Here is a 14,360-nt window from a genome sequence, read left to right as displayed (position 1 = left end):
CTGATTGCTGCACATAGCGGGCTGGACACTGTGTGTGGGCGCGCTTAGAGTGAGTGTGGCAACGGGACTTACACTCAGAGAGGAGTTTATGGGCCGTGAGACAGAGCGGGCAGAGGGGGGACACGCGCACGGGCTCGTGGGCGTGCTTATGTTCTCTGCTACTGGAGCGGAAAGAGCTCGCTCCGTGAGAATGGGCTCTGTGAGAGACCCTGGGCATATGGTGCTTGTGTGTGTTAGTGAGCACATGCTTGTGGGCACATATTTTACACTTGAGGCTTTTATGCTCTTTTTGTGAACTCTCTGGGTAGCCGTGAAAACGGCTTTTAGTCGCTCGCAAGCGGGCAGGGAAACCGGCTTGTTTGTGGCGGTAAACTCTACTGAAGTCAGCGGTGAGACGGGGACTAACAGTGGGCGAAGCTTTGACGGCGGTCCGGCCGCGGCGGGAGAAAGCCGTCTTTTTCTCAGCTGTGCTAGGCAGACTTCTGTTGATCGGGCTTCAGCGCGATCTTGGGTCGAGGCCCCCGGGGAGGAGGCTGTCTGCGGCGGCTGTCTGAGCGAGAATGAGGGCGGCCGCCCTGTCTACGCTGGGGCTGCTGAGCTTGCTGAGGCGGGCGCTGCTGTGGGGTTCTGGCGGGCGGATTCGTGAGAGCGGCCCGTCGAAGAGCTCGAGCGGCGGGGCAGGAACAAGTTCATGGCCTGAGTCGCTTTCTGTACCTCGGAGAAGCGGTCAACGATGCCCGTGACGGCAGATCCGAAGTGCCCGGTAGGAGAAATAGGCGCGTTGAGGAACACGGCGCGTTCTGACTCTCCCATGTCGGTAAGCGTGAGCCATAAGTGTCTCTCGGCGACACAGAGGGCAGCCATGCATCTCCCCAGGGCTTGTGCGGCGGCTTTAGTAGCGCGAAGGGAAAGATCCGTAGCGCTTCTCAGATCCGAAAGGACGGGCGGTTTCCTCCCGCTGCTCGCCATTTCGCACAAGATGTCGCTCTGGAGCACCTGGAGGACAGACATGGAATGCAGCGCTGAAGCGGCCTGACCGGCGGCGGAATAGGCGCGGGCATGGAAATTAGAGGTCGCTCTGCACGCTTTAGAGGGAAGCGTATGAGAAGAACGCCATCTAGCAGAGGGCGGGCAGAGATGAGCGGCGACCGAGTCCTCGACGGGCGGCATGGCAGTATAACCCTTCTCGGCGGCTCCGTCCACTGAGCGCAGCGAAGCGGACACATCGGAGCGATTACGAGCCGAAAGAGGAGCATTCCAGGACTTCGTGAGCTCGTTGTGAAGCTCAGGCAGGAATGGTGCAGCCCGGCTGCAGGCGGGGGCCGGGCGCCGGTGCAGGAACTTCCCATCCATGCGGTTCGGTGGTTGCTCAGGGGGAGGAGACCACTCGAGACCCAGGCGGCTAACGGCCTGTGAAAGGAGGCGCGTTAGTTCCTCTTCGATGCCGGCGCGGGTTCCCGCAGACTCTCTCGTCGATGAGCCGATCGACGACCAATCCTCACTGTCAGAAGCGTGCAGCGAACAAGAGTCCTTCTCATCCGCGGTGTCATCGGAGGCGACAGAGCGGCCACTCGGCGGCAACTGTAAGTCCTGCAGGGGCGGAGAGGGAGAGCGGTCGGTGGGCGGCGGCCCACATGGATCCGCAGGGGGCTCCGGCGGCCTCTGGGAGCGGCGTTTCTTCTTCCGCGGCGAAGTGAGAGGCGGCGCTGGAGCGGTTTTGACCGCCTGTAGTCGAGCCCGCAGGGATGACAGCGGCAGGTCCTCGCAGTGGTCGCATCCTCCGTTGGCGAGGGCGAGCTCTGCGTGTTCCACTCCGAGACAGAGAGCGCAGATGGGGTGGCGGTCTCCTTCATCGAGTGGAGAGCGGCATGAGCCGCAGGAAATACGAGGCATCTTTAAAAAGACGCTCGGCTCTTTTAGGAGTATGGAATAGTAAAAAGGATACGCGTCGGATGGCGCTAGCTTGCTGGGCGGCTGAAGGTGGCAGACGGCCGGCTTCCTCAGACTCCGGAGCTCGCTAGAAGGTGCCTTCTCGACAACGGCGGCTTCTTCCCAGGACAGCGGATGCGTGTAGCTCGCTGAATGAAAAAGAATCAACGAACGAGCTGGGAGAGCGACCTTTATACACTGTAGCCACGCCCCTTTTGGCGGGCTGTGACGCAGTGAGCGAGCGCCGTCCGCTCATTGGCCGCGGACTCAGCGCCGCTCTCCCATAGGTTCGTGCATTCTCTCTGAGCGAACCAATGAGCCGCTAGCTAGCCCGCTCATGGTCTGCCTCAGAAGAGACTGCGTTGACAATGATTACAAAATTATGGAATAATTTTTTGGCTTCAACTTCTCAGCAAAGATGAATCTTTCCCGTAGCGTAAGCTAGCTTACGCAATACGAGAGAACCTCTCGTAAGAGAACGTTATGGTACTTTAGAATGTTTTTGTGCCTTCTGTGGGGCTTAACAATAACATAATAATATACGCACAATATCGGATTTGGATCGGCCTCCTCTGATCGATACCCGATCCTGCAAAAATGGCTGGATCGGAGCCGATACCGATCCTGAGTATCGGATAGGGACATCCCTAATCAGAACCCCTGCAATACACCTCTTTGCCCTGTTCCTCTGTAGCCTTCGCCCCAGTCTTTGTCAGTCTCATGACACCTGAAAAATGTTATCATTCATCCATTATGTTAGTCTATAGGTTTGACTACACATGTGAGGTATTAATGCCTGCACTGATATAAGGAAGAGTATTGAACATTGACTACTGAGCTGATCTCACTGCTAAAAAAAAGTCAAATCATGTTTCTATTTAATGATCTGCAGATGTTTTTGTTAGGGTTATGACTGAGATATAATATAAATAACAAAAAAATATAAATATTATATTAAAATTGATATTAAAAATAATAAACTTAACAAGCAATGATTTTTCAGCTTTTCTTGTTTTCTTACAGCGCACCACACACTCAAACACCATTTCATATACAGTATGAAAGGAGTGGGTTCTGGACTGAACGAAAACATAATTTATCCAAAATATTATAGTTTTTAATAATTTTTTAATAAGATACAATTTGCAGTTAGATTAATGTGCACAACACTTTCCTTAAAATATATTTATAGTTTTTTTATTATTGTTATTGAATTAATAGTACATATTAGTAGGCTACCTATACCCCTGGTTTCACAAACAATTTTAAAACCTAGTCCTAGACCAAAATGTCTGTTCCAACTAAATCAACTTGCACTTACTGATCTTAAAATATATCACTGCCTTTGTTTTGTCTCAAGATGAACACCAGTATGGCTAACGCTTTTTTTTTTCTAAGCATGTTTATGAAAATTATTTAAATGTCCTAATTATTTTAACTCCTTCTATGTAAAGCACTTTGACCGTTGTGTATGAAATGTGCTATATAAATAAACTTGCCTTGTCTAATTGAACTATGGACTAATCCTGGTTTAGGCTAAACCCTGTCCCTGTCTGTGAAACCGGAGGCCATAATGTCCTGGACATAAATGGCACCTATTCGTTGAAACAGCCCATTAACATTTGTTTACATCTATTGTTTTCTAGTCTGACAAGCTAACTTTAACTATTTTTTTATATTAGAATACGCCGACTGGAAAAAAAAATAGGAAAGCAAACTACCAATATCAACACTAATGTAACAAACTTATGCTAATAATGGGTAGCAATAGATTGTAAATGGCAGACCTCTTGGAGCTTTTCTTAATCATGTTACAACATCACGTTGCAAGCAAATTTACACAAACTAATTAACGTTAACTGGCGTAAAATGAGAGTTTACACAAATCCACTTATTCCATACAGGTGACCTCTCTCCTCATTTCACTGCTTTCTCACTTTATCACTCATATCTGATGGGAAAAGCGTATTCAAGGGAATCGCGCGACCCACTCAAGTTTTAGCGAACCAGGCAGAGAGGTTGTAAAACGCCTACCCGGTTGTAAAACACCCCCAAATTGAGGCACGCCCCTTGTTGTTCTGCAGAGACCTCCTTCTCGTTTATCCCGCCCCTCGGATTGAGCCCTGTCAATGAAGAGTTTCCAGACCTAACATCTTGATGTAGGTCTGGCATGCCAGGCTAGTAAACGCCCACATTTCTAAGACTTTTCTTAGAATTTTGTCCCTAGGGGCTACTCTTTGCATTAAGATTCTTTATGAATTTTGGTCCCTGGTGATTGGTTTTAATGATCTGCTAATACTATGACTGTTTTTTGAGTTCTAATGCAAAAGTGCAAAAAGACTTTGGTTAAGTCTAGTTTCTTTGGTCATATGAGAGATATACACGGTCTTGTATTTTGTAATACTTTTATTTTTTATTTTATTTTTTTTACTTGTCACTTTGGTTTTCTTTGTGGCATTTCAAAGGTTGTAGCCTAATTTTTAAGAGTGGTGCATAGACTTTCCACTGTCGCTTTTGTCAATCTCTGTCTCTATATATATTTCTGTTGATTTTTCTTTTTCCTTTTTCTGTCAGGCAGAGTGAAGTAAAGACGATGGAAGACAGAAGCTTATTGCAGAATATTCGCAGGCCTCCCAAACTCAGCACACCTGTCCTAAGTATTCCCAATTACTTTGTTGTTCTGTGTGTGAGTGTAATATGTTGATGTGATGCTTCATTAAATTACGCTATTAATTGTGATCCTTTTTTGAAAATGATTTGACAGTTATAGAGAGCTACATAGCTAAAGTGTGTGAGAGCATTCACTATATGATATAGGATATACAAACACAAATATTATGTGTAAACCTTGTTCAAGTATAGATAAAACTAGAGTAACTATTATAAAACTGAGAAATGTGTGAAAAAAAATTATTAACTGATTTAATTGTTTCACAGTAATCTCAAAACTCTTTGTGACTGTCCTGCCCATCGCTCAGGTATCAATTGGTATGTATTTATTATTCCAGCCGAGTCTTTATAAACATAATTTAGTTAATTGTGGGCATATAAAAAAGCCTATCATCTCCCTTATTTTTCACAGGTGCAATACATCTGCATGACTGTCCAAAGCAGCCCTATATTCCTATTTATCTGCTGGTGTCAGGTGTGTTTGCATTGGTACTCGGTCTGCTGTCCTGCCTTCCATGCACTCAGGAGCCAGAAGATGGCACTCAAACTCCTTTGAGTAGTCTCTGCACTGCCTGGAATTCACTGGTGTCCCTTTTCCTCTTCTGCTGGTTCATCGCTGGTAAGATATCATGTTTTTTATTAACTTTGATGTGAAATTCAGTTTTATATAGCTACTACAACTCTATTTTAAACCAGTGTACTGGGTAAAAAAAGAGTTAATATTCAGGATGATATGCAAGTGAATATTGGCTTTGATTAGTCGATAAAAAATCTTTCGTTTTTTAGAGATTGACAAATAATGTTATGATTGAAATCACAATAAAGATTAGCTCTGTTGTTATTTTTTAATATTATTATTATATTTTTATGTGAACAAATAATTCTAACCGATAAAAAAACTGAAAATTATTTACAAGTTTTACAACTGCTTACATACACATAAGTTTCATAATTTTAAGGTACATTAAGTAATGTTTTCATTAAATTTTGTGGATGAAATTACAGTTTTGAACATTATACTAACTGTTTATATTACATTTAGTATAACATTTATATAACTAACTTGAAAATACATAATATGCAGTACCTGTCAAAAGTTTGAAAACATTAATTAGGGCCCGAGCACTAACAGTGCGAGGACCCTATTGAAACTGTTAGGATGATTTTTTTAGGGCCCGAGCACTAACAGTGCGAGGACCCTATTGAAACTGTTAGGGTTATTTATTTATTTATTAGGGCCCGAGCACTAACAGTGCGAGGACCCTATTGAAACTGTTAGGATTATTATTTAGGGCCCGAGCACTAACAGTGCGAGGACCCTATTGAAACTGTTAGGATTATTAGGGCCCGAGCACTAACCAAATTTGGCACGCATGTCAGGACTGGTGAAAAAATTTGTGTTTCGCGGATGGGCGTGGCAAAATGGCTCCCTAGCGCCACCTAGAAAATTGGAAAAAATTAGCCCCTCGTCCACGTTTAACCTACAAACACGAAATTTGGTGGGGACGTGTATCATATCAAGACGCACAAAAAAGCCTCAAGAAACCATACCCTAAACTCAACAGGAAGTCGGCCATTTTGAATTTGGCGCCCATTTTGGGACGATTTACAGTAAAAGACGATTCAGTACTTTAACGAACTCCTCCTAGGGATTTAGTCGGATCGACTTCAAATTTCTGCTGTGCCTTCTAAAGGCATTGACGATGTAAAGTTGTGCTATCTGCGCATTTTCGTCGATGGGCGTGTCCGTGGCGTCGATGATTCGCCATGAAACAGGAAGTTGTAGTAACTTGGCTGTAAATGCCCAGATCTGCACGAAATTTTACACATTTGACAAGAGTCCCGCCCTGAACAAATCTACATGCTGACATTCACCCACAGTAATAGCGCCACCTGCTGGCAACAGGAAGTGACCTTTAACGAAGCAGCCCCCGTCGCATGTTTGACCGACATGTACGAAATTTCTGTGACACATCTACCATGTCCAGACGCACTGAAAAGTCTCTTGGAGCGATGCCCTAAACTCAACAGGAAGTCGGCCATTTCGAATTTTACCGCCATTTTTGGATGATTTACTCATTACTTACTTTAACTAACTCCTCCTAGGGCTTTAGTCGGATCGACTTCACATTTCTGCTGTGCCTTCTAAAGGCATTGACGATGTAAAGTTGTGCTATCTGCGCGTTTTCGTCAATGGGCGTGTCCGTGGCGTCGATGATTCGCCATGAAACAGGAAGTTGTAGTAACTTGGCTGTAAATGCCCAGATCTGCACAAAATTTTACACATTTGACAAGAGTCCCGCCCTGAACAAATCTACATGCCGACATTCACCCACAGTCATAGCGCCACCTAGTGACAGCAGGAAGTGACCTTTAACGAAGCAGTACCCGTCGCATGTTTGACCGACATGTACAAAATTTCTGTGGTACATCTACCATGTCCAGACACACAGAAAAGTCTCTTGGAGCGTTGCCCTAAACTCAACAGGAAGTCAGCCATTTCAAATTTTACCGCCATTTTGGGATGATTTACTCATTACGTACTTTAACAAACTCCACCTAGGGATTTAGTTGGATCGACTTCAAATTTCTGCTGTGCCTTCTAAAGGCATTGACGATGTAAAGTTGTGCTATCTGCGCGTTTTCGTCGATGGGCGTGTCCGTGGCGTCGAAGATTCGCCATGAAACAGGAAGTTGTAGTAACTTGGCTGTAAATGCCCAGATCTGCACAAAATTTTACACATTTGACAAGAGTCCCGCCCTGAACAAATCTACATGCCGACATTCACCCACAGTCATAGCGCCACCTGCTGGCAATAGGAAGTGACCTTTAATGAAGCAGCGTAGCAAATTCACAGCCGCACCGGCTGAGCTGCAAAATATGCAACGCGGCCGCCTCACACCCCGACGCGCTACAGGTGCGAGGGCCCGCCCATCGCTGCTTGCAGCTTTAATTATTATTTTTTTTTATTTTTTCTGCAAAGTAAGCGCCATTTTCGTGGCCGCAACATGCTCAAAAACTCACCAAATTTGGCACGCATGTCAGAACTGGTGAAAAATTTCGTATTTTGTGGGTTTCGCCGATGGGCGTGGCAAAATGGCTCCCTAGCGCCACCTAGAAAATTGCTAAAAATTAGCCCCTCGTCCACGTTCAACCTACAAGCACGAAATTTGGTGGGGATGTGTATCATATCAAGACGCACAAAAAAGCCTCAAGAACCCATACCCTAAACTCGACAGGAAGTCCGCCATTTTGAATTTGGCGGCCATTTTGGGACAATTTACACACTCCGTACTTTAACTAACTCCTCCTAGGGATTTAGTCGGATCGACTTCAAATTTCTGCTGTGCCTTCTAAAGGCATTGACGATGTAAAGTTGTGCTATCTGCGAGTTTTCATCGATGGGCGTGTCCGTGGCGTCGATGATTCGCCATGAAACAGGAAGTTGTATTAACTTGGCTGTAAATGCCCAGATCTGCACGAAATTCGACACATTTGACAAGAGTCCCGCCCTGAACAAATCTGCATGCTGACATTCACCAACAGTCTTAGCGCCACCTGCTGGCAACAGGAAGTGACCTTTAACGAAGCAGCCCCGGCCGCATGTTTGACCGACCTGTACGAAATTTCTGTAGTACATCTATCATGTCCAGACGCACAGAAAAGTCTCTTGGAGTGATTCCCTAAACTCGACAGGAAGTCCGCCATTGCTATTTTTACCGCCAGTTTTGGATGATTTACTCATTGCGTACTTTAAACAGCATGTAGCCTTTAATGCTTTCATAAATTTACTGTCATAAATAATAAAGCAGGGCTTAAAGTATTCCGGCACCATTCCGGATCTCCGGCGTGGAAAAAAATATTTTCGCAATTTATTTTTGTCCAGCTTTAACGTGTTAAAATATTTTATGCAAACGCAGCATCCATTCTTTCTGTTAAGACCATGCTCTTATTCACGCAAATGCTTTAAACCACTCATGCGCGACAAGACAAAAGAGAACGCGTTGTCAGTGCGCGCGCGGACGCACACACACACACATACACAAGACGCATGCTAGTATCGAGTTCTCTCTCGCGCTTGAACGAACAATAACACACGCATTTATGCCAAAATGTCAGTTTTGTCGAGCATCCTCACAAGAACAGTCTTAAATGAGTTAAATAAAATCTTAAATGGAAGTAAATAGTAATGAGAGAATGAGATGAGTGAGATCATGTCAGCAGCAACAGATCTTAAAGTGACAGGAGCCATTAATTCTGTATGTCGGTAAAGTTAACCAACAAAGAGAACAGAGAAAATTAATAACTGCCCTTGACTAAAGAACGCTTGTAGCTTTGATAAGGATTAATCTATATTTAATTTATAATTTATGCAGTGCAGACTGTTTTATAACCTTATTCAATTTCTGTATGGTACAGGTAAATTACATGTATTATGGGTTTAAGTGAAGATTGTTCTATAGTGAGGATGACTGATATTTTTTAAAGCCTAATGTTTAAAATTTGGGGGAAAATAATTTTCTTTGAGACATCAGTAGCTATAATATTAATGATACTGTCTTTCATTCATAAAAAGAAGATACAGCTGTAATACTTGAAAATAAATGGTGCCAGATAAGTCCATCTGTGGTCATCAAAAAAAAAATCAGGCTCAGGAATTTTTTTCACTTTAAACCCTGATAAATTCTTTGAATTGTATTAAATATTTTCTTCAAATAGTAAAATAAATTCAAACTGATTTTGCTGTGGTACAGAAATTGGTACCTAGAACCATACAATTATACAGACCAGCGGCACTACTCTGTATTCCCTATGAGTGCTTATGTACAAGTGCTGGCCCGCGTTGCTGGCCGCCTTATTTTCCAACTTATCTGGGTTCCCCGGGAAACCATGGGACTCATGAGTGGATGCTTGGCGCGCACGGTGTTGACATAGGCTACGTTCACACTGCAGGGCTTAATGCTCAATCCGACCTTTTGTGATCTCCTGTGTGAACGTGAAATGACCCAGAAGTGACCCGCATGCGCAGAAGAGTAATCAACGGTCAACGACGTCACTTGTTGTTTGCGGAATAGTTCTTTTTTTCCATATTGTTGCAAGCTTTTGTTTTATTATCATTATTGCCACAGCCCACAACACAGACAACAATTATTTTATCGACGAGCAAAGTTTGCACATAAATGTAAGATTTTTCTGATCCTCACCGACCTCGTCATAAAACCCATTTAATTGATAGTGCGCGTGCGTCCTCGGCGCTCCTTGCTTTGTCACCGGCGGCTGCGGTGCGACACTAGTGGCTGGTGTTGCCAGATTGGGTGTTTTTTCGCTGCATTTTAAGGCATGTATACATGTGTTTTAGCCAGGTTTTCGCCTGGAAGGCTCTATAGAAATCAATCTGGCACCCTACTGTACGAAGTTAAACTGACAGAGAGCGCACGTTCACAGACACCAGAATGAACGTGTATGTTTACAGTAATGTTCATCAGGCAGTAATACAGTATATGAACGCGTTCAGGCACAACACTGGGGAAGAGACAGGTTTGCAGCAGCCCATAACAGTGCAGAAACGCGTTGGAGTTAGCGTGTATTGGCTAGCTACAGGTGCTTGCAATGACGTGCGGGTCGGATATATGTGACCTGGCCGTTCAGATTGAAGTCGCATTTCAAAAGATCGGATTCATATCGGATTTAGACCACATACCCAAGTGGCCTGGGTCGCATTTGAAAAGATCGGATCTGTGTCGTTCAGACTGTCATGAAAAAATCAGATACAGGTCGCATAGGGGCAAAAAAAACGGAATTAGGTCGTTTCAGCCTGCAGTGTGAACGTAGCCATAGGGTTCCCGTAGCGTAAGCTAACTTGCGCAATACGAGAGAACCTTCCGTAAGAGAGCGTATCGGTTACCTAACGTAACCTCAGTTCTCTCTAGAAGAGGGAACGAGTATTGCGTAACCTGCCGTGTTCACGCCACAAGCGATTTTCGCTTCAGTCGACGAAAGCCAGAGAAATAGTCTCCGAGCCCTGCTTATATATGCTAAGCCACGCCCATACTGGCGGGCTATGATGCTGTGAAGGTGCGAGCGCCCTTCATTGGACGTGATGTCACGTCGGGCTCAGTGATAGGCTGCTGCAGTTCTCGCAGGGCAGCCTATGAGCACGCTAGACAAGCCTGCTCTAGATCTGCTATCTGCTGCATTGCATTGGCATTTAATACAAAATTAAGGGCAATTTTTTGGCTTCAATATCTCGAAAAGATTCATCTTTCCTGTAGCGTAAGCTAACTTACACAATACTTGTTCCCTCTTCTAGAGAAAACCAAGGTAACTGATACGTTTTCTGTTTAGGTGTATAGATCCATGTCAAGCCAAGCCTAGCCAAGTCTTTGTATAATTTGATTTTGTTCACATTTGTCTTCAATAAAATACTGCACATGGGTAATTCAAATTTGCCACCAGTGGATTAGCTTACATTATCTTAGCACCAAATCAGCATATTAGAACGATTTCTGAAGGATCTGGAGCAATTGATAATGTAAAAGATAATGTAAGCTAATCACATGACTTTTTTTATCACATGACTGCTGAAAATTCAGCTTTAACATTGCAGGAATAAATTACATTTTAAAATGTATTCAAATAGAAAACGGTACTTTTGATTTTGCTAATAAATTGCAATATTACCCTTTTGACTGTAATTTTGATTGAATAAATGCAGTCTTGGTGAGCATAAGAGACCACTCAAGTATAATAAAGCTGCTTTTTTGGCCACAAGGATATTTCAACATAGCCTGATAATACCAGACTCTGCTACTTCACTTTGCTTCGTAGACAGAGTCTGGAATGGCATAATAGAGAAGTGTTTTCTCTCTCGCAAGGGGCGCTTCTCTGAAGTTTAAAATCATTGGTTACCCATAAGCCAATCAGATAAGTTTATTTATGACGTATGTTATGCGCCGACACGGCCGCATCGAGACATTATGCATCGAACTAAAATCTATGATCGAACTTCCACTGTAAACAGGGAGCGGCGCTTTTGTAAGGGCTGCAAAATGTGTGCCAACCGGGAATGAACAATTCACAAACTAGGTTATTTATATGAATTACTAAGTTGCGGCCGCCCCGCAACGTCGGCGTGCCCACTGCCCCGCTCTCATGAGTCATGACTGATTTAGCTTCTGCCGCCCCGCAGCGCCGCGAGGACGAGACGCTGCTCTCGCGAGTCATGAATAGGAAGTTCATTTTACTGATTTTCTGAGTCATTCGAGTCATTTCGTTTATTTAAGTGGCTTAATGTTATAATTTTAACAGCCAAATTCCCCGATCACATCCACCTACGCAATGTTGATCATATTCTGAATTAAGAAATCATAATGCAGAAAAAATGATTTACAGGCAACATAAATAATCACTTTACCTTCCGAGTCTTACGTTCATTTGTCACGTGACATACACAATGAACAGATCGTTCATGAATCACATATCTGGGACTAATGCAGAAGGATGTCGAAACGAAATATGGTGGATTATTATTATGATAATAATAATATGATAATAAGAGCGCACCAGGAGCGTTCACAGCTGAGGAGGCCGACTTTATTGTCATGGCCATAAAAGACGGAGAACTGACGTTGAATGGGGGTAAGTTATGTCCTTATAGTTATGGCCAAACAGGTCTGATCCGTCATTACTACAATTATTAGCCTGAAAAAATTGGGTAGCCTAAATGCTTAAGCTTGAAGTGTTCATATTTTTTCCTTGTTATAATGATTTGCAAAAATAAAAACGGCTGCATCTGTGTTGATGAGAGAATCAAAAGTGTATGCGCGTTGTGCAAGCTAGTACATAAAGGCCAAGCATGCTGGTTTTTGCTGGTATACGTTGCAAATAGAGGGGCAGAAGTGCACATGCCGGTCCTAGCTGTAAACACTGATGATGCGAGCGAAATACCGGAGTGAACATGGCTGTAAACGACCTTTGCTTCAGTTTGAAAAACCCCGGAATGTTCTCCATAACAGAGCGAATTGCATCCCGTGTCTTGTTTCCCATTTCTGCGATTGTTTCGGTTTTCGATTTCTCTAACCTACAATGTACACTCTGTTCGTTGATTGGCCGGTGGAAAACTGAAAGATAGGCCGCTATCTCAGACTCACTACAGGAGCGAAATGAAATTAGCGGAAGTAGGAAGTCTGACGTAGTCAGGCTAATTTCAACATAGAATGTGCAGATAAGTGCAGACAAAGGCTCCTCGGGTCAAAGAACATGTATATCTTTGTATATCACATGATCACATTTCTATCATTATATCACATTTATTAACAGATATGTCAAAAGTACTATCCAGTTCCAGTTTTTTTAATTATTTACCGTGAAGTGCTTCATATCACTCTTCACCCTTGTCTCCCCTACAGGTAATGTATGGATCTACTCTATTTACGACATTAGTGCCGGTGATTGCAATAAGACACTGTACCTATTTGCTTTCTGGACCACCACACTGGTCTACATATTGCTGGGCATCGTCTTCTTAGGAGGTTGCTGTATGTTATTCTGCCTGTGTTTGTGTGGAAGGAGTGGAAATGTGGATGATGTATGATGGACAGGGCCAACGACAGTCAACATTAATATTCCTAAAAATAATACACTTATGGACTTTAGCAGTTTCTAAATCTTTTTTTTTTTTTTTTTTTTTTTTTTTGGCCTTATTTGATGTTGTGCCACTTACTCTCTGTAATTCTGGTGTATAATTGTTGGGCACCAGAAGCTTTTGGATAAGGAATATTGCAAGTTTATTAACTAAACTGGTTTACTGTCTTTTATAATGGCATGTGTCAGATTTTGCATTTGAGAATATTGTGGAATGCTGATTAAAAACAAAAAAGATGAATAAATTGATATAAAATATCACATTTCTTATTATCACTTTTTCATTTATGTGTTGTTAATTATTACACTTGTTCTCTGGAATACTTGCATTTTACACAAATATTTTGTACACTGACACTAAACTGTATAATTGCCCTGGCACCCTGTTTCCTTGATAACTGTGCTGCCGTCAAACATGTTACTATGATGGCTGGTGCCTCTATTTTCACGTTCCGTGTGATCGAATCACCAATTACCAGGGCACAATCAACAGTTTTATCAGTGGGTGTTTCACTGAGTGGGGCAAATCGATTTGTTAATCTGATTCGGAACGGAATGTAATGTAATCGGAACGGAAAAGTGTTTTTTTGATTCGTGACAAGAGCGATACCTTACTGTCACCCATTTGCCTTGCTGCACAGGCAGTAATTAATTCGGAACCAAATCATGTAAAGAGTTCACTATGCTAGGCGCATCCAAAATAGCACAATTGCACAATAGTCTCTTGCACAATTACTATCCTCAATTAAAGTTTGGATGCGTGTCTAGTTCTGAAATCTTCTCCGTCAGCCTGACTGTCTCCTTGCATTTATCACATATAAATCCTATATTGCCGACAGAGAATGCTACGGTGGCCGAGAGAGCTCACCACGCTGCAACCTGATGAAGACGCATGCAAATACAAAAAAATGTGTGCAAAAAATATAAAAACGCATGCAAATACAAAAAAACATCAGCAAATTAAGAAAAACATCTTCATCAGTTCAACAACACACGTGTGCTCCAAGTACTCACAACACAACCAAATACAGAAACGCGCTGCAAACGTTCACAACACCACCAAATACAGAAACGCGCTGCAAGTAACACGGTCCACAACGGAAATGTTTCCGGGGAA

The 14,360-nt window shown here is 43.3% G+C and overlaps 1 protein-coding gene across 2 annotated transcripts in view; it reads left to right on the top strand.

The window, feature by feature from the left end:
- The window catches only part of LOC120472238 (transmembrane protein 272), a 63,698-nt gene extending 50,182 nt beyond the window's left edge, over positions 1-13,516 (top strand). The window contains exons 2-5 of one of the 2 annotated variants that reach the window (XM_039662328.2): positions 4,504-4,586; positions 4,867-4,917; positions 5,012-5,218; positions 13,009-13,516. In XM_039662328.2, the coding sequence (XP_039518262.1) occupies positions 4,523-4,586; positions 4,867-4,917; positions 5,012-5,218; positions 13,009-13,193 (507 nt within the window). In that variant the 5' untranslated portion in view covers positions 4,504-4,522 and the 3' untranslated portion in view covers positions 13,194-13,516. The remainder of the gene's footprint in view (positions 1-4,503; positions 4,587-4,866; positions 4,918-5,011; positions 5,219-13,008) is intronic. The other variant, XM_089129984.1, reaches the window with a different exon arrangement.
- Positions 13,517-14,360: the final 844 nt, after the last annotated feature.

Source organism: Pimephales promelas, chromosome 4, assembly GCF_988280905.1.
Source record: "Pimephales promelas chromosome 4, fPimPro1.hap1.1, whole genome shotgun sequence".
Taxonomy (NCBI): domain Eukaryota; kingdom Metazoa; phylum Chordata; class Actinopteri; order Cypriniformes; family Leuciscidae; genus Pimephales; species Pimephales promelas.
Note: the sequence above shows the minus strand (reverse complement) of the source record. Positions and strands in the feature narration are given on the sequence as shown.